This window comes from Bison bison, unplaced genomic scaffold (assembly GCF_000754665.1).
Source record: "Bison bison bison isolate TAMUID 2011002044 unplaced genomic scaffold, Bison_UMD1.0 scf7180017864375, whole genome shotgun sequence".
Classification (NCBI taxonomy): Eukaryota; Metazoa; Chordata; class Mammalia; order Artiodactyla; family Bovidae; genus Bison; species Bison bison.
The window spans coordinates 4,399,105-4,417,965 of NW_011494947.1; the positions used below are offsets into that span (position 1 = coordinate 4,399,105).

The 18,861-nt window shown below is 57.3% G+C and overlaps 2 protein-coding genes across 4 annotated transcripts in view; one reads left to right on the forward strand and one right to left on the reverse strand.

Annotated features, from left to right (window-relative positions):
* The first annotated feature begins 2,926 nt into the window (after window positions 1–2,926).
* ZDHHC12 (zinc finger, DHHC-type containing 12) lies at window positions 2,927–6,428 on the forward strand. The gene is made up of 5 exons (XM_010856832.1): window positions 2,927–3,068; window positions 4,725–4,861; window positions 5,217–5,294; window positions 5,463–5,629; window positions 5,771–6,428. Exons 1-5 carry the CDS (start codon window positions 2,969–2,971, stop codon window positions 6,093–6,095), a joined length of 807 nt encoding a protein of 268 aa, XP_010855134.1. The 5' UTR covers window positions 2,927–2,968; the 3' UTR covers window positions 6,096–6,428.
* The window catches only part of PKN3 (protein kinase N3), a 13,685-nt gene continuing 1,195 nt past the window's right edge, over window positions 6,372–18,861 (reverse strand). The window contains exons 1-22 of one of the 3 annotated variants that reach the window (XM_010856830.1): window positions 18,306–18,855; window positions 16,999–17,239; window positions 16,648–16,793; window positions 15,392–15,503; window positions 15,191–15,318; window positions 13,987–14,170; window positions 12,196–12,342; window positions 12,000–12,109; window positions 11,745–11,888; window positions 11,243–11,318; window positions 10,998–11,166; window positions 10,699–10,801; window positions 10,523–10,590; window positions 10,141–10,204; window positions 9,904–9,995; window positions 9,297–9,473; window positions 8,209–8,271; window positions 7,990–8,066; window positions 7,407–7,549; window positions 7,211–7,318; window positions 6,998–7,078; window positions 6,372–6,892 (exon numbers count right to left, since the gene is read on the reverse strand). In XM_010856830.1, coding sequence (XP_010855132.1) covers window positions 6,680–6,892; window positions 6,998–7,078; window positions 7,211–7,318; window positions 7,407–7,549; window positions 7,990–8,066; window positions 8,209–8,271; window positions 9,297–9,473; window positions 9,904–9,995; window positions 10,141–10,204; window positions 10,523–10,590; window positions 10,699–10,801; window positions 10,998–11,166; window positions 11,243–11,318; window positions 11,745–11,888; window positions 12,000–12,109; window positions 12,196–12,342; window positions 13,987–14,170; window positions 15,191–15,318; window positions 15,392–15,503; window positions 16,648–16,793; window positions 16,999–17,239; window positions 18,306–18,320 — 2,661 coding nt within the window. In that variant the 5' untranslated portion in view covers window positions 18,321–18,855 and the 3' untranslated portion in view covers window positions 6,372–6,679. Of the gene's footprint in view, window positions 6,893–6,997; window positions 7,079–7,210; window positions 7,319–7,406; window positions 7,550–7,989; window positions 8,067–8,208; window positions 8,272–9,296; window positions 9,474–9,903; window positions 9,996–10,140; window positions 10,205–10,522; window positions 10,591–10,698; window positions 10,802–10,997; window positions 11,167–11,242; window positions 11,319–11,744; window positions 11,889–11,999; window positions 12,110–12,195; window positions 12,343–13,986; window positions 14,171–15,190; window positions 15,319–15,391; window positions 15,504–16,647; window positions 16,794–16,998; window positions 17,240–18,305; window positions 18,856–18,861 lie in introns of those variants that run through there. The other 2 variants (XM_010856831.1, XM_010856829.1) reach the window with 2 other exon arrangements.

Here is an 18,861-nt window from a genome sequence, read left to right on the forward strand (position 1 = left end):
AAGCCACGGCAATGAGAAGCCTGCACACCACAACTAGAGAGAACAGCCTCTGCTTACCACAACTAGAGAAAAGTCCATGCAGCAACCAAGACTCAGCATAGCAAAAAATTTTAAAAAATTATATTAAAAAAAAAACGAATTTTCTGTTTGACATCTGAACAGCCTTTCTTAGAGCATTTACTAAAAACAGCTTAAAGTTGTGAATGCTTCCTCTGTCCCTCTGAGGCGTATCTGTACCTCCTATAACTCAGCAGCATCTTTCTCAAGGACCTGAAAGCCATCCCTTTAAAATGTAATCATCAGGAAGGATCAGGCCTTTGTCTCCCAGTCTCCAAGGGAGGACAGAAGCCTAACTTCAGTTGCTGCCAGCTAGCAGACACAGTTGGCTTAATGAGCATTTACCCTGACCCGCTCTTTGTAAGTCTTCAATTCCCTGAGTCTCATCAAGCCCCTGTCCTCCCCCATCTCTACTCCCTCATTCTCCCTTTAAAATACCCAATCACCTCTGTACAAATCAAAGTTACATTCAGTTCTTGTTGGATCCTCTTCCCTATTTTGTATTGTATTTTACAATACTATTGCGGTATTTTAGTATTTTACTGAGTAAAATCTGTCCTTACAAATTTAACTAATGTCCAACCTTATTTTAATCTTTGACACCAGCATAGGGGCTGACTCGTGGAATCCTCAGGATTGTTTCTTTTTTAAAATTTATTTATTTTTGTTTGTGCTGGGTCTTCATTGCTGTGTGTGGGCTTCCTCTTTCTCACTGCAGTGAGTGGGGGCTACTCTTTGTTGCCACGTGTGGGCTTTCCACTGCAGAGCACGGCTCTGTGGCATGCAGGCTTCAGGAGTTGCAACATGTGGGCTCAGTAGTTGTGGGTCTCAGGCTCTAGAGCACAGGCTTAGTAGTTATGTCTCACGGGCTCAGCTGCCTCAAGGCATGTGGGATCTTCTTGGACCAAGGATCAAACCAGTGTCCCCTGCACTGCCAGGCAGATTCTTTAGCACTGAGCCACCAGGGAAGTCCCATAATTAGTAGATGTCCCCACTCGGCACACTAAGCCATGCAACCATTGCAGTGATTAAGACAAAGCCACAAGTGACAGACACTCAAACACTTACCTAAGTTAGTCAAAGGTAAGAGGAATTTCATTCATTAATGCAACTGGGAATCTAGTATTAAGATCAGCTTTAGTAACAGTCAGATCTAGGGGCTCAGACCATGTTTTTAAGACTATCTCTCCAGACTTCCCTGGTGGTCGAGTGGCTAAGACTCTGCACTACTAGTGAAGGGGGCCTGAGCTCAATCCCCTGCCAATGCGGGGAACATTGGTTTGATCCCTGGTCTGAGAAGATCCCACATGGGGTCAGGGAACTAGACCCCACATGCTGCAACTAAAAATGCCTCACGCTGCAACTAAAGATCCTCCATGCCACAGCTAAGACCCAGCACACCCAAATAAATAAATATCTTAAAAAAAAAAAAAAAGACTGTTTCTCACTCCCTACTTCAGTGCTGGTTATCTCTACATCTCTTTATAGTTGGCCTCCTCTTCTCCCAGAATCTCTCACCACATAGCATAAAACTGGCTGCCAATTGCCATTATATCCTATTTCTCATGCTTGAGATCCAAAAGAATGCCCCTTTCTCTCTCCGCATCTATAGCATACTCTCATGGAATGATTCTGATTGACCCTGCCAAGTCACATGCCCACCACTTAGGTCCAATCACTGGGGATAATGAGATGAGGACCCTGTTTGCCTTCTAGTCACAGGCCCACGGTCTCTCTCCCACCACCCTATAAGTGAGGGACATAGTTCTTCCAGATCCACACAGGAGTCAGTTCTCCAACAGAAAAAGGGATGTTGAGCTGACAAAAACAACAAATGTCATAAGAGTATATTGCGGAGCCAGGAGGGCACTAATCTGATGGAGGAAGGTGGATGTTGGTATCAGTGGGAGGAAAAGAAGGAAAGGCAGGGCTGGAAGGGGAAGGCCCTGGGAACACAGTAAAGGAATGAAAGTAGTGAATGACTAGGCTTTATGGTACCACTCCAGTATTCTTGCCTGGAGAATTCCATGGACGGAGAAGCCTGGTAGGCTACAGTCCATGTGGCTGCAAAGAGTGGAACACGACTGAGCGACTTTACTTTCACTTTCACTTTACATAGATCAGCCTGAAACCCTAGGTTGGGCAATGTAGGTGCTGGTTTACAGCTGAGGCGACCAGTCCTGTACTAGACACTATTTCCAATATTTAGTCCTCCAACCACCTGAGGAGGGGTACAATTATCATCTCCATCATATAGACAGAAACAGAACTCCGCGTGGTTTTGTAACTTGCCCAAGAGCACACAGGTAGGAAGGGGCAGTGCTGGGATTTAGGGCTGTGACCCAGTCGGGCCCCTCATAGCCAGAATCTGCTACCACGTACCTCCACTCTGCTCTCATCCTGTCTGCAAAATCTGAAAATGAGTAGACGGAGGTAAAGTTATCTCGGAGTCACTTTGGGCTAGTCCTGCCTCTCTTGAGGCTTCGAGCATCTCATCTCCGAAGCGGGCGCAATTCTGCCACCTGGAGTCACAACACTTGGATCTTCCGGGACGCATGCGTGAGGCTGTGGCCTGGGGGCGGGTGGTGGAACTCCAACGGGACTGGGTCGGGACTCGCAACGGGAGCTCGGTTTTTGAAAGTTACCTGAATGCTCAGGTCGGGGGGGTGGAGGATGGAGCTGGGGGAGTTACCGGCTGCGCGCGCGCCGGCCCCGCCCTCAGCTTCTTCAGGCACCTGTTGGCTCGAGGGCCTACTAAACCGCAGCTGTCGCCCAATAGGCGGCCTCCCTGGCCCGATCCGGCCACGCCCACAGCCCCGTACCCGCCAATCCCCGGGTGGCCACGGGCCCTGTTCCTCGGAGGGCCCGCCCCTCTGAGCGCTTCTTCCGGGTGGGGCCCGGGGCCGAGGCGATGGCGCCCTGGGCGCTCCTCACCCCTGGGGTCCTGGTGCGGACCGGGCATACTGTGCTGACCTGGGGGATCACGTTGGTACTCTTCCTGCATGATACCGGTGAGCCGGAACCCTCGCGACCCCGGACCCACCCGATCCCGCGTGATTCCTCAGATGTTTGGGTCTCACTGAGTCCCTTGTCGAACCCCTCGGAGATCCTGGGATTCCCCCGACTCCTCCAGCGCCAGAGGCCCTCTCCCACCTCTCATTCCAAGAGCCACCTGCTTTCCGCCTAATACCCAGTTGATCTCTAATTAATCCCAGAATCTTCCTGATCCCTGCCAGATACCCTTGCCTGTCCCAGGACCCACCCGGTGCCCACCTGATCCTACGACCTGTTCGAGACCCCATCTTCCCTGATCCTGGGACCCGCCCGACCCTTCCCAGGAATTGACTCCAAGATTCCGAGGATCAGCTAAATGAAGGGCTGGCATCCCGCCCACCCCATCCCTGCGTGGCCCTAGCTGCCCCAAGTCTGGGCTCCCCACCTTCAGGCAAGAGGACACGGCATAGGGGAACAGCCTGTCCCTCTTGTTCTCATCCCTGTGAGCGCTCATTCATTCCACCCACCCACTTCCATCCTTCCCCCCTCTTTACCTGCCACAGGGCACCTCCAGCACAGGCTTTCGCCCTTCCTCACTACCACCACCACAAGCCCCACCCCTTCCTCCTCGCTGCAGCCTAACCTCCTGGACCAGGGGCATTCTCACTTTCCTCCCAAGACCTGAGTCTCCTCCACTGGCTTCACCCCTTAGCCTAAAAACCTGCTCAGTCTCCCCACCAGAGAGAAACCCCCCACTGCAACCTCCTTTTCTTCTCCACTCCCTTTTACAGTCAAGGGGCACCTGAGTTGTCCATACTCTGATGTCTGGCTGGCTGACTCCTGCCTCTCCCTGCTCAGCCCTCCACCCCTTTCCCCCAAACCTTCAGTCACCTCCATGGGCTGGACCCTGAAGGTGGCCTGGACTCCCCTACAGCATTCCAACCTGCCAGCCACACCCTTCTCTCTCTCTGTTTCTTGTGTATCTCTGACCTGGCCAGCCTCTTCCCATCTCAGAGCCAGAGTCCTCCTCCCTGTACCCCATATCCAGCCAAGTCTGGTCCCCTCACCCCTTACCTCCAATCTGGCCAACCCCCCTGCCGTTACCCTTGCCCAGACACGCTCCTCTCTGTGTCCTGGATAGGCCTCCCCTCTGATGCATCTTTACTTTAGCACTAAGAAGGCTTTCAGAAACATGCATGCTAAGTCGCTTCAGTCATGTCTGACTGTGCAAACCTACGGGCTGTAACCCACCAGGCTCCTCTGTCCATGGGATTCTCCAGGCAAGAATACTGGAGTGGATTGCCATTCCCTCCTCCAGGGGATCTTCCCAACCCAGGGATAGAACTCGAGTCTCTTATGTCTCCTGCATTGGCAGGAGCTTCTTTATTGTTAGTGCCACCTGGGAAGCAGTTCAGAAAAATATCTGACCCTGTAAGCTTGCATGGTTCCCTACTGCCCTCCAGAGATAGTGTAGATTAACTGCTTTTTTTCTCTTCTCCCAAACCTGAACTTCTCCCTCCTGCACCCTATGTAGTGGCCACACCCGACCATTCATCAAACCCCATTTCCAGGACTTTGTTCAGCCAGGGACACACTTCCCCCCTCCAGTTGCACCCTCCCCCGCCACGCCGGTCCATGGTCCTGGCCTCACTCTCCCCCTCTGGCCTCTCCAGCACTTCGGCAGTGGGAAGAGCAGGGGGAGCTGCTCCTGCCCCTCACCTTCCTGCTGCTCGTGCTGGCCTCCCTGCTGCTTTACCTGACCGTGTCACTCATGGATCCGGGCTACGTGAATGTCCTGCCTCAGCCCCAGGTAACGAGAAGGCCCAAAGCCCTCCTCCCTCCACCAGGGAACTCAAGACTCCAGGGAGTCTCATGCTAGACCTAGCTGAGAGCTTTCCTAGGGAATCCCAGGGAATTGTCTTGCCAGACCTAGGGCCCCGTCCTACAATGAGAAAATTGCCAAGGTCCAGAGGGGAAGTAACTGGCAAAAGTCACACAATCTCGCAGTCCAGGGCACCCTGCCCCACTCTACCACCTCGATGACACATGGGATGGGCCCCCAAATGTGCACACCCAGAGCTAAGCTGGCCCCCAAGGGAGACACCCACAAGTCTCATCTGCCTCCCAAGGGACCCCCATCTCATCCTCTGTCCCCCGTTTTTCAGGAGGAGGCCAAGGAAGAGCAGACAGCCATGGTTCCTCAGGCCATCCCCCTTCGGCGCTGCAGATACTGCATGGTGCTGGTGGGTGATGCGGGGACCTCTGTGGGAGGACTCAGGCAAGGCCGAGACTCCTTGGCCTCACCCCCCTCCTCCAGGAAGCCCTCCCAGATGCCAGCCCTGACCTCCCGTCCTCATTGCTGGGCCTAGAGGGGAGCCGGTGTTGAGGCCCAACTCCCTCTGTGCCCACAGCAACCCCTGCGGGCTCGGCACTGCCGTGAGTGCCGCCGCTGTGTCCGCCGCTATGACCACCACTGCCCCTGGATGGAGAACTGTGTGGGCGAGCGCAACCACCCGCTCTTCGTGGCCTACCTGGCGCTGCAACTGGTGGTGCTTCTGTGGGCCCTGTACCTGGCATGGTGGGTTTCCCTGGTGCCCTGGGTGTGGGGGAGGACCAGCACCCCCCAGGCTCCCTCTTCAGGGGCCTCGGACCCTCTCCCAAACGGCCATCGCCTCGGGCGACCCAGCTCTGGATCCTTGTCGCTCTCCTTCCGTTGCAGGTCTGGCCTCCGCTTCTTCCAGCCCTGGGGGCTCTGGCTGCGGTCCAGTGGGCTCCTGTTCGCCACCTTCCTGCTGTTGTCGCTCTTCTCCCTGGTGGCCGGCCTGCTCCTAGCCTCGCACCTCTACCTGGTGGCCAGCAACACCACCACCTGGGAGTTCATCTCCTCCCACCGCATCGCCTACCTCCGCCAGCGCCCTGGCAACCCCTTCGACCGTGGCCTGACCCGCAACCTGGCCCACTTCTTCTGTGGATGGCCCTCGGGGTCCTGGGAGACCCTCTGGGCCGAGGACGAGGAGGAGGAAGGCAGTAGCCAAGCTGTTTAGGGTCGCTGGAAGCCGGGGCTACCATCTGGTGCCTGAAAACCAGAGAGGCTGAACCCAGAGGGGTCGACCCTCCAAGGGCCTGGGGCTCCTCACTCCTGCCCACTCCTTCCAGGCCTCAGAGTAGAGCCGAGGGACTATACCCAGCCTCGGTGGGCAGCTCTGACCTCCCCAGGCAGAAGAAAAGGAAGAGGACCCATGGTGGAGGCTCAGGCACAAAGAGACACCTGGGCTTCGGACATCTCCATCCCACCCCCCAAGCCAGACTGCGTCCACTGCACAGTTTTATAAATTTAATGAACCATAAAGCAAGTCAAGTATTAAAAAAAACAAACCATTCCTCACTGTGCCACTCTTTCTGGTCTAGGTCTCGCAGCAGGCAGGGGAGAGGAGGTTGGGAGAAGGGGGCGGGCAGCACTCGCCCGGTGACTGAGCAGTGCCCACAACAGCAGCCCCATGTCCACCACCTCGAGCCCCAAGGGCCCATCAATCCCAGGGTGCCCAGGTGGGCAGACAGGTGGGCAAAGCAGAGGCTCAAACCGTCCGGGGTGGGGGAGTGGGCAGGGGGTAGAGAGGCCGGGAGGCCCTCAGGGCTCCAGGAATCTCTCAGACACGAAGTCGAAGTCCCGGAAGGCAGCCTGCTGGTGGGCGGTGAGGGGACTGCGGGGGTCAGGTGGGGTCAGGGCAGGCGGCAGCCCCGTGAACTCGCCCTCGAAGTAGCGCAGGTCTGTGGGGCCGCAGAGGGTGGGCACAAAGGGGGGCTGGACGGCGCGGGCGAGCAGAGCCTGCCAGTCGGTGGTCTGGGGGCAAAGGCGTACCTCAGATGATGGGAACAGCAGCCCCCGTGGGCCCTCAACCCCTCCCTCTGCGCCAGGCACCGGGACCACCGTGGCACGACCGCTCACCCTGAAGAAAGGCTGGGTCTTGATTTCCTCAGCATCTCGCTCGCCTGCCCCCAGGCGCTTCTCGGGGCACTTCTGGAGGAGCTGGGGGCGAGGACAGGGTTCATTCAGGGCGCTCAGCCCCAGGCACTGCCGCCTGCCCCCAGCCTCTCGGGTAGGGAGCCCGGAGAGCCACGAGTAGCTCTCTGGCCCAGCCCGGGACCCTGCAGCAATTACCTTCTGAATAAGCTCGAGGCCTTGCACCGACAGAAAGCGGGGGTACGGGGCTTCCGCATTGACGATGCAGTCAAACACCTCCTCCTCGGTGTCCCCTGGAAACGGGCACTGCAGGGAGGGGGCTCAGCAGGGAGCGCCACCCCCCCACCTCCACCCAACCTGGGGGCCCCAGAAGCTCTCCCCATCCAACACTCACCTCGCCCACCAGCATCTCATAGAGCAGCACGCCCAGTCCCCACCAGTCCACAGCCCGCGTGTAGGCCTCCTGAGTCAGCACCTCGGGGGCCAGAAACTCCGGGGTGCCGCAGAAGGTGCTTGTCCGGTCCCCGAAGCCGATCCCTGCCAACCAACACCCACACTGATGCCAGCATGCTGTGGCAGCCACAAGAACCTCTGGTTGTAAGAATCAACCACCAACCCTTAGGACCCCATGCAAGGAACCTCGTGCCAAGCCCTGCCCCGCATCCTTGGAGGTGGGAACGGTTTTTATGCCACCTGATAGATGAGGAACATGAGTCTCAGCAAAGCCTGTGTGCCAGGGCCATGCAGAAAGCAGAACCCAGTGCCCTCTCCTAGCCCAGGCTCTCCCTCCGGCCGAGGCCAAGGGGGTCTTTCCAAGTTTTTAGGGCGGGGAAGGACAAGCCAATGCGTCTAGCTGGTCCCTGGAAGGAGGGCTGGGAGGCACATTTTCTGGAAGATGCCACTCGTTGCCACCCTTCTGGCCTCAGTGGAGCGAGCAAGGCGGGAGGACACAGGCTCTTTTAATGGGAGGCACCCACCTTCCTTACAAAGCCCAAAGTCCGCGATCTTCAGGAAACCCTGGGCGTCCAGGAGAAGATTATCCAACTTAAGGTCTCTGAGGGCAAGGCAGGGCAGACCCCGAAGGAGCTGAGAAGTGCTGAGGCCCAGGGAACAGCGGCCCCGCCTCATAGCAGCCCAGGAGGAGGGCAGCCCCTGACCCCCTTGCCTACTCCCCCAGGATCCTGGGGGCAAGTTACCTGTAAATGATCTTCTGCTCGTGTAAGAACTGCAGCCCCAGGACCACACAGGCCAGATAGAACCTGGAGGGTTGGTGCAGGAGGGAGTTCAGGCCCAGGACTGTGGGAGACAGGGCAGGGAGGCACCAGGGTGGCCATGGCCTGGGGACCCCCGATATCCCTGCCAGCGTCAGATGTGGGCGAGAGGCTGGGAGGAGCCTCATGGGGCAGGGGTGGTGCTCCTTCTGATAACAGCCTACCCTTCCCAGGCCCTTAGATTGTGCCAGGAATGACACCAAATGTCCACATGCCCATCCTGGCATCCTCCTGGCAGCCTCCGTTGGTCCCCTCATGCCTATTTTTTTTTTTAATTTTTAAAAAATGTTACGCATTTTTTTTTTTAACTGTGCTGGGTCTTCGTTGCTGTGCACAGGCTTCCTCTAGTTGCGGTGAGCAGGGGCTACTCTTCACTGTGGTGCCTGGGTTTCTCATTGCGGTGAATTGCGGGTAATGATAACTGTTTCATAGGTTCAGCTACAGAGCATGGGCTCGAGGTGTGCGGGCTTCAGTAGTTGCAGCCCTTGGGCTCGGTAGTTGCTCCGAGACATGTGAGATCTTCCTGGACCAGGAATCGAACCTGTGTCCCCTGCACTCGCAGGCGGGTTCTTAAGCATTAGACCACCCAGGGAAGCCTCATCATGACTATTTTTTGAAAAGGATCTGAGACTCCTGGTAAACAACCCACCCTGGGTCACAGGGCTGACACGTGAATCTGGGCTCCAGAGTCCATACTCTGGTGGGCAAGACATAACAACGCCATCTGTCAGTCCCTTACTGCTCACCAGTTCCTAGGCGCCACAGTTTTAAATGTTATGTCCGATGCACCAAGCCTATAAAGCAGTTATCATTATTCCCAGTTCACCACCATATACACTGAGATCTGAGGTCACAAAGGCTGTGAGGGCTTGATAACCAAGATGTGAACCAAGACCTCCCTGACTGCACGCGCTCTTTGGCTGATGGGCACCCTAGAGGAAGCAGGATGAAGGCGCCGCCAGGGACAGAGGGCCCAGGGAAAGCTAGCGGGAAGAGGCGAGAGGGGGACCCACCGGGCCTGGGGCTCAGGGAAGACGTCCTCATGGATCTGCATCATGAGGTCACCGCCAGGCGCGAACTCGGTCACAAAGCAGGCGTGGCTGGAGGTCTGGAAGCAGGCGAGGAGGGGAAGCAGGAACGGATGCCCTGTGCAGCCCACAGCCTCGAGGATTCGCTTCTCACAGTACAGGCTGCAAGAGTAGGGCGTGGGTTTTACAGGCAAGGAGGGAACCCAAAAGGGAACTAAGACCTCCCCTGGCTGTGCCCTGTCACCCACACAACTCCCCTGGGTCACTGGCTCTTAAAACTGCCAGGCAGGTAGAGTGACGGTTCATATGTACCCAGGGCTGGCACAGGGCTCGAACTTGTACCCCCACCCTGTTCCCATTTCACAGATGAGGAACCTGAGGTGCACAGAGAGGAGACCTGCCCAAGGGTACACAGTTCACAACTGCAGTTGCTAATAAAAGAGCCCAGGCCTGGCTGGCCCCACAGGGTCACTTCTTCAAAGCCCCAGCAGCATTCAGCTGCCTTCTGGAGCCACCAGTGCAGCCCAGGCCTGCAGTCCTGAGTTCTCTCCAGACACTGGGGTACTGGGAGACCCCCAACCTCAACACACACCTCTCAATCTCGTCCCGGCTCAGCACCTCCTGCTTCTTCAGTGCTTTGATGGCATAGTATTGCCCCGTCCCCCTGAACTGGACCAAGAGGACCTGGGGACCAGAGAGAGGTTTGGGCTCCAGGTGGGAAGTACAGGAGCCTGCTTCCCCTGCCCACTGCCCCCCAGAGCCCAGAGCCCTCTAGCAAATGTGCTGAGGGCTGCCCACCCCCTTCTGCTGCACCTCCTCAGCCCCTTACCTTCCCAAAGTGGCCCCGGCCCAGCACGGCCAAGCAGCGGAAGTCCTGAAGCCGGGGGGGTTTCCTGCAAGAGAGAGGATACAGGAAGCCCCCAGAACAAGAAAGGGCTGGGCCTCCACCAGGAGTCGCTCCAAACCCCCTGTGTTCAATCCTGGGTGGTCCCCCTCTAGTGGGGAGCTGCAGAGCCCGGGGTGGGGCAGGGTTCCCGGGACTGCAGTTTCCTGGGGTCTGGCAGGCAGGCTGAGCTCAATAATGTGGGTTCAGCGAGTGAGAACCTGAGAGCAAGCCAAGGAGCCCAGGGTGAGATGTGAACATCTGACATGCAAATACCCAGATGAGTGGATAAAATGTCTCAAACACTGAGGTGAGCCCGCCGGGGTACCTGGTAGCCGGGGCTGGCAGAGGCGGCTCGAGTCGAATCCTGGGCTCCATGTGGGGGCGTTTGGTGCGCTGTGAGGGGAGAGGGTCTCAAGGCAGAGCAGGGCTTCCTTCCCTCCAGCCCTGCCACCCGACCTGGGCAGCACCCAGGGTGACCAACCCTGCCCTGCTGCCCCTCACCGGCATCTCTTCGGGGGTTGGCTCCTGGGCCAGGTAGAGGCGAGGGGGCTTGGGTGGGGGTTGGATCTCTTCTCGCAAGGGGGTCTTCTTGGGTGGGAAGTTACTGTGGGATAGAAGCAGACATATACTGGGCACAGACGGCTGGAACAGTGGCAGGCAGGGAGGGCGGGGGTGGACGCACAGCCACGCGAGACAGACAGACAGGTCAGAGGGTGAGCCACGGGGCAGGCACCATCTGCGTCTGGAGAGAGGTGACACCGCAGAGAAGCAGGCAGCCTGGGGTGAGCGAGGTTCCTCACCTGGGCGAGTCGGGATCGGTGGCCCGCTGGGGTGTGGCTGGGGTCTGGGAGCACGTTTTGGGGGGGCTGATGGTGCTTGGGGAGCTGCAGGGCGGCAGCAGGCTCATGACCAAGCGCCCCCAGGCTGCCATGCTGAGGTTCATCTGGGAAGCCCTCAGGAAGTCCTGACCTGGGACAGAAGCGGCCTCAGTCTCGAGGTCTCTGGAGGGGCCCAGCCCTGCTCCCTGTTCGCCAGCCTTCCATACCTCTGCGTTTTGAGAAAATGCGTTTCTGCCTCTGCAGTCGGGGCCTCCTCTCAATGACAGGGTCACAGAAGGTCACCTGTGGGGGCAGGGGGCAGGGCTGAAGACCAGTCCCCTCCCACCTGCCAACCTGCCCTGGGCACCTCCTCAGCCTCCAGGATCCCAGCCTGAGCCCATTGTCAACAGATGCAAGAGCTACAGGGATTCACAGAGAATGGATTCAGCATCCTCACTGGTACCAGGAGGGGAACTGAGGCCTGGAGAAGAAAGGGACTTGTCCAGGGTCGTGCATGCGGCGGGGCGGTCAGGACAAGGAGAGGCCGTTCCTCTCCTGTGAAGTCCTCAGAGAGCGGCTGGGAATCTTTCATCCCTGGAGAGCTCCTCCCTCAGGGCCTCAATTTCCACTCCTAGCTGTGGGTTGGTGGGGGAGCACAGTCTCCAAGGCCCCTCTCGCGCTAACAGAGCCAGGGGCCCGTGAGGTCAGAGGGCAGGGGCCGGGAGGCACCTGGGCGAAGAGCAGTCCCTGTGGCACCAGGCTGAGGGACAGCTGGTGACAGGCATTGTCCAGGAAGTCCTCCAGCCGCAGGAAGGCCACACCGCACAGCTGCCTCCAGTCCCGCCAGTGGACCCCGATCTCCAGCTCCCGGGCCTACACAGGAAGACCAAATTGAGTCAGGGGGAGCCTGGCACCAGCCACTACCCATCCAGCTTTCTACCCTGCTGCCCACGATCACCCCCGTCCACACAAGGGCAGCCTCACCCGCTCCAGGGCAATGACAAAGTTCTGGTCCCAGGACTGCTTGGCCACAGGCCCCCAGCCTGTCTGGCCCACAACGCGATTGTCCACCTTCAACACAGCCAGCACCTCACCTGCAAGGCCAGAGGTGGGGCTCAGGGCAGGCCAGCAGTGGTGGGGGGACCTTCACGTTCCCCAGCTCCCCGGGCCCCCTACTCACTGGCCAGCTCGCCTCCCCCACGCTGCTGCTTGGCTCTGCTCCGAAGCCAGCCTTGGGAGGGGCTCCCGGCCAGCGCGGCCGCGGGGGAACGTCCAGGCACCGCTATCAGCAGCTGCTCACAGCCCAGGAGGCGGACCTGCAGCGTCCCTGTCGGGGAGCGTAGTGAGGGGCCATCATCGGACACCATCCTCCAAGGGGTCGCTGGGACCCCAGGAATGCTGCCTTCTCACGGAGGTAGCAAACCAACAGCCTGCTTGCCTTAGGCCTCGGCTGCCACCTGGGGGCCACCCTGGGGGCCGACCAACTGGTCCTCCCCTCCTGCCAGCCCTCTATGTGTGGGAAGAAGCAGGGACACAGAGGCAGAGGAGTCAGACTCAGACCTCAGTCCGCATGCTGCCCAGGGCTCTGGGCCTAGGGAGCACCATGCCAGGTTCGAGAGCCCCAGAGGAGCAGGGTGCCTGGCCAGCCACCTCTTCCCAGGGCCTGTTTCCCCATCCATTCAGTGGAAAGGAGTGCCAACTCAGCCCCACTTCCTGCTGTGGGTACCAGTGTGTTTTGCCAACCAAGTGGGTTCATTCTGAGGACCAGTAGAGATTTGTCCCTCCAAGGGTAGAGGAAGCAGTAGGACTCTAGCAGCTCTTGAGGCCACACATGGGACCGAAGAGCACCATTTAGGGAGTCGGGGCCTGGAGGGTTATACTCCGATAGACCTTGTAAACCGAGGCAGTGCTCAGGATGGGAAGGTCATCCTAGAAAGAATGACTGGAGGAATGTGGGTGTTTAGCTGGAAGACAGCTTATGGGGTAGCTTCAAGTACCTGAATTTTAGGCCTTTTAACAAGCCCTAGAGATGGTTGGATAGCATCACCGATTCAACAGACACACACTTGGAAAGACTGGGAAATAGTGAGGGACAGGGAGGCCTGGCGTGCTGTAGTCCATGCGGTTACAGACTCGGACAGGACGTAGCAAGAGAACAACAAATAAGACCTTGCCCTCACCTTTCCCAGCTTGTCGACTTGGTCAACTCCCATAAGCCCTTCAAGGACATGCCTCCCCCTCCAGGAAGCATTCCTTGGTTCCCCAAGGCCAGGTGAGGGGGCCCGTGCAGTCCCTGTACTTTTCCCCTTCAGCTCTGCTCACAATGGGACAAGGCCTATCTATTCTGTACCAGCTCTGTGCAGGCAGGGGCTGGGCCCTCTAGTTGGCACTGGGTCCCAGGTGGGAAGCTCAGGGCTTCCATAGTGTCAGATCCACTTGGGATAAGGAAGAACTTTCTAATAGTGAAAACTGCCCAGAACTGGGTACCAAGGTCTCCAGGGCTGTGAGCTCCCTAACACTGTCAAATCCAGCCTAACACTCTCATGGTTCCTCATTGAAACACACTGGGGAAGAATTTTGGAGAAGATTTTCAATCCTGGCTTCGCCATCCCTTAGCTGTGTGACCTTGGGCGACTGACACCCCTTCTCCAGACCTCAGTTTATCACTCTGTCAAATGGGGGTGATAACATCACCTACTTCATAGGGTTGGTGTGAAAATTCGAGCACTTCACATGCAACAACTCACTGAATTGTCACACCAGAGTCCTATGAAGTAGGAGCTGTTACCACCCCCATTTGACAGAGTGATAAACTGAGGTCTGGAGAGGGGGTGTCAGTCGCCCAAGGTCACACAGCTAAGGGATGGTGAAGCCGGGATTGGAAATCTTCTCCAAAATTCTTCCCCACTGAGTTCCAGGCTCCTCCCTGGAAGGGAAGGAGAGCTTTGAAGTAGGATGGGCTCCCAGGTACCTGTCATGGCGGTGGGCTTCACGAGCGTCCCTGAAGGCTGTGGGTTCCCAGACGCAGCAGTCCGCAGCTCCCGGGCCACTCTGCCGCGCAGAGGGTGGGCAGGAGGCAGTCTCTCCAGCAGCTGCTCCAAGGCCAGCCGCAGGAGGTCCAGTTTCTGGCAGGACTCCTGGAGCTGGGCCTGAGCCTGCAGGAGGCATACGGGCAGGGGATGCAGGGCCCTGGGGTAATGGCAGGGGCAGTGGCTCAGGCCACCCAGAGGCACTCTGGATGAGGTCTAGACTAGTGGTCCCCAACTTTTTTTGACAGCTGGGACTGGTTTTGTGGAAGACAATTTTTCCACGGACTGGAGGCGGGAGGGATGGTTTTAGGACAATTCAAGCGCATTACATTTTTGTGAAGCTGAAGCTCCAATACTTTGGCCACCTGATGCGAAGAGCCGAATCATTAGAAAAGACCCTGATGCTGGGAAAGATTGAGGGCAGGAGGAGAAGAGGACAACAGAGGACGAGATGGTTGGATGGCATCTCTGACTCGATGGACATGAGTTTGAGCAAGCTCCGGGAGATGGTGAAGGACAGGGAGGCCTGACGTGCTGCAGTCCATGTGGTCGCAGAGTCAGACACGACTGAGCGGCTAAACAACATTTTTGTGCACTTTACTTCTAATCTAATGCTGCCGCTGATCTGACAGGAGGTACCGGTCCGCGGCCTGGAAGTTGGAGACCCCTGATCTAGATAAGAATGTGTCTTCTGGGCTTCCCTGGTGGCTGAGTGGTAAAGAATTTGCCTGCCAGTGCAGGAGACATGGGTTCGATCCCTGGTCTGGGAAGATTCCACATGCCTTGGGGCAACTAAGCCACGCACCACAGTTATAGAGCCTGTGCTCTAGAGCCTGAGAGCCACAACTACTGAGCCCTGAATCCCTGTGCCCTGCAGCCTGTGCTCTGCAACAAGAGAAGCCACCACAGTGAGAAGCCTACGAACCGCAACTAGAGAGTAGCCCCCGCTCACCACTACAGAAAAGCCCAAGCAGCAACAAAGACTCAGCAGAGCCAAAAAGAAAGAAAGAAAGAAAATTATATATATAAAAAGAATGTGCCTCCTGTTTCCTCATGGCCATTGCTGATGTGGTCCATGATACCCGTCGAGCGGTATCATGGCCACTACAAAGGGTGGTACCAGTCAGACAGGAAGCACGGTCTGACCTCGGCCAGCACCTTGCGGTCCTGCGTTCGCCGGCTACCGAGCAGCTTCACCACGTTCTTGGCACCCTCGGCCACAGCAGCCTCGATGCGTAGACGGTGCCGTAGCTCCTCTACCATCAGCTCAGGACCTGGGAGGAGGAGAGGTCAGCCTCAGGCCCCTGCCCTGCTCCGCCCTGCCCAGCCCCCTTGGCCAGGCCTCACCTGGCTCGGGGGACCCGCTGGCCTCCAGGCTACTGATCTTCATTCGCAGCAGGGCCACCTTCAGCTGGCTGTCCTGGAGCATCTGCTGGGCGGCCGCCAGCAGCTTCCTCTCCTATAGGGTTGCAACACATACCCCATCAGGCCAGGACTAGGCCAGAGCCTTCCTGGTCAGACTGGGGACTGGACCAAGCCTCCTCCATCAGTCTGAGTTGAAGCTAAGCCTTCCTCAGTAGACCAGATAACTACAGCCAGTTCAGCTCAGTTCAGTTGCTCAGTCGTGTCCAACTCTTTGCGACCCCATGGACTGCAGCACTCCAGGCCTCCCTGTCCATCGCCAACTCCCGGAGTTTACCCAAACTCCCATCCATTGAGTCAGTGATGCCATCCAGCCATCTCTTCCTCTCTTGTCCCCTTCTCCTCCCGCCTTCAATCTTTCCCAGCATCAAGGTCTTTTCCAATGAGTCAATTCTTCGCATCAGCTGGCCAAAATATTGGAGTTTCAGCTTCAGCATCAGTCCTTCCAATGAATATTCAGGCCTGGTTTCCTTTAAGATGGACTGGTTGGAACTCCTTGCAGTTCAAGAGATTCTCAAGAGTCTTCTCCAACACCACAGTTCAAAAGCATCATTTCTTCGGAGTTCAGCTTTCTTTACAGTCCAACTCTCACATCCATACATGACTACTGGAAAAACCATAGCCTTGACTAGACGGACCTTTGTTGGCAAAGTAAGGTCTCTGCTTTTTAATATTTTTTATATTTTATTTTTAAAAATTACTTATTTATTATTATTTTTGGGGGCCCAGGCCACATGGCATGTGAGCATCTCAGTTCCCTGACTAGGGATCGAACCCGCACCCCTTGCATTAGAAGTGCAGTTTTAACCAGGAAGCTTCCAAGCCTCCCTTTTTAGACTAGCTCTGCAACAGAGCCTCCCCCATCAGACTAGACAAGGAAGGGCTCAGGTCAAGCCTCCATTTCCACATCATGCTGGGAGTTGGGACAGGAGCTGGGACTTCCCTACTAGACTTGGGGTTGGGCTGGGATTTCCCATCACCCTGCTGTTTTGCCTTCTTTGTTAGACAAAGGATTGGAGTCAAGATGAGATTTGGGGCCTGCCTCCCCCATCAGACTAAGGGTAGAGTGTCTCCCTTACAGGATCAATGGCTAGGCTGCATTTCCCTATCAGATTAGGGGCTGGATCACTACCTTCTGGAATAATCTGAGAACACAATCTCTTCCCCCCAGGGGGCCTTACCTTGGGAGTGCCGCTGGCGTAGGTGTGGGTCATGTTCTCAGCCCCCTGCTTGACCTTCAGCTCCACCTGCAGCTGCCTCTGTAGAGCTTCCAGGTGCCGAGCCCTTGCCTGCTCGGCCAGCGGCCGAGGTCCTGAGGCCGCGGGCTCTGTGTGCAGAGTGTGGGGCACATGAACGCCTGCCCCAGAGCCGAGAGCCCTCCCCACCCCCCAATGCCTCGCTTGCTCCTCTCCAACTCTCTTGGGCAGGGCTCTCTCAAGAGAAGCTCTGAGAGTAGATCAGAGCCAAGATCAAGGAGCTGGGTCAACTTGGCACTTCCCGTCCCAAGGGGCCTCCTCGTGCTCCTCACTCACCAGCCGGGCCCAGCCCAGGCCCGGGCAGCAGGATACGGGCGTGAAGCTCCCGCAGCTCCCCATGCAGCTGCTCCAGGCGGCGGTTGGACGACCGCAGCAGCTGCTGCACGTGGCCCAGGTGGCGGCGGTCTGTGGCCACCCGCCGCAGGTTTTCCACACCCTCCTTGATCTTCAGCTCCTTCTGGATGGCCCGGCGGATCACCTCTTTCTCATCCTCCAGGGGCTGATGGCCTGCCCCAGGCTGTCAGAAGGCAGAGGGATCAGGCCTCTGGGACCCCACCTCCAAAGCCTCCGCTCATCACAGAAAGAGGGAGGAGAGAAGCAGGTGTGGATGGCAGCCAGGACTGACTGACCCACAGGGTGCCACTCTGACCTCAGAGCGAGTATCCCTAAGTCAGACGGATGCCCCAAGGCTATTTATCCAGCCCACACTCCTGTCGTCTGCCATCGGAGAGAAGGGGAAGAGGAAAAAAAAAAACTGTTAACATTTATAGGGTGTTCTGTTCTAAGACCTGTGCAGATATGAACCTGTCGAACCTGAGAGCAAGCCTGTGAGGTAGGTGCAGTTATCAGCCCCATTTTACAGATGAGGAAACTGAGACACAGAGAGGTGACATAATTGCTCAAGGCCGAAACACAGAGACGGAGAGGCACTGTCTCTTGGGCCCCAGTCTTTCCCTGCCAGCCACACGTAATCAGGCTGCTCTCAAGTCTAGGATCCACACTAAGGTCTGACGGCCAGAAAAGAGACCCAGGGGACTTCCCTGGTAGTCCAGTGGTTAAGAATCCGCCTTCCAATGCAGGTGACTCAGGTTTGATCCCTGGTCACAGAACTGAGATCCCGTATGCTGCAGGGCAACTAAGCCCGCACTCCACGACTAAAGAGCCCGCAACAAGAGAAAAACCCGTGTGCCGCAACAAAGACCCAGAACAACCAAATTTTTTTTTAATAACTTAAAAAAAAAGAGGCTCGGCACTGAGAAGGGACCCCCGGAGGTCAGACAGACAGAATACCCTACCGTGGCCTGAGTAGAAGAAGCCAGGGCTGCTCCCTTGAGGGTCTGACCCCTCAGGTGGCAAAGCAGAGGCCCAGTGGGGCTGAGGAGGTCTCCAGGGGCCCACTCCCAATGCAGCTCAGCTCTTGGGAGGAAGTGGAAGGCTCTCTCACCACTTCACCCAAAGTGGGAGCAAGAAGAGGAAAATCTCTTTCCCAGAGGCCGTTTCAAACCAACCAGTGCCAAAGCTGACTTCAGCCCAGGGTAACTCATGACACCCCCACCCCAAGGACTCTCTGAGATCTTCCTTACCTCTCCATGCTCCATCTCCCGCGCCCAGTGGAAGGGGTGGCCACCCTAGTCTCAAGGACCCCCACCCCAGGCCTCCTCTTGCCCGCTGGCCCGGCTGTCAGAGGGCAGGGGCGGGCCTCAGGAAATCCTTTGAGGGCCTTAGGCCAGAGGGCCAGAGCCAAAGGCCTGAGCAAACAAAGATCTCATGGAGCTGGGGGCCCGGCACCGGGGTCCTGAGTCACCCAGCTGCCGCTGCTGGGCGGAGATTGACAGGAAATCGGAAAATGTGTACAAGCCACGGCGGGAACAGGCCGAGGGACCTCCGCAGGAAGGGGGAGGGAAGGAGGGGGCAGACACAGTCCTGAGAGTTGCCCAAGGGGTGGGGGCACTCAAGGAGTCTTCTGAAGTACACTTCACCCGTGAGCCGAGCGGAGCCCGCGGTTCTGCCGGCTCCGGGCTGGAATCCCGCCAAGTGCGCACACACCTCTCCTTTTCCGCTGGGCGTCTGGGGCCCGATCTTGTTGTACAGACGTCCCCATCCCCCTTTGCTGAGGGCTAGCACTTCTCCTCAACACCT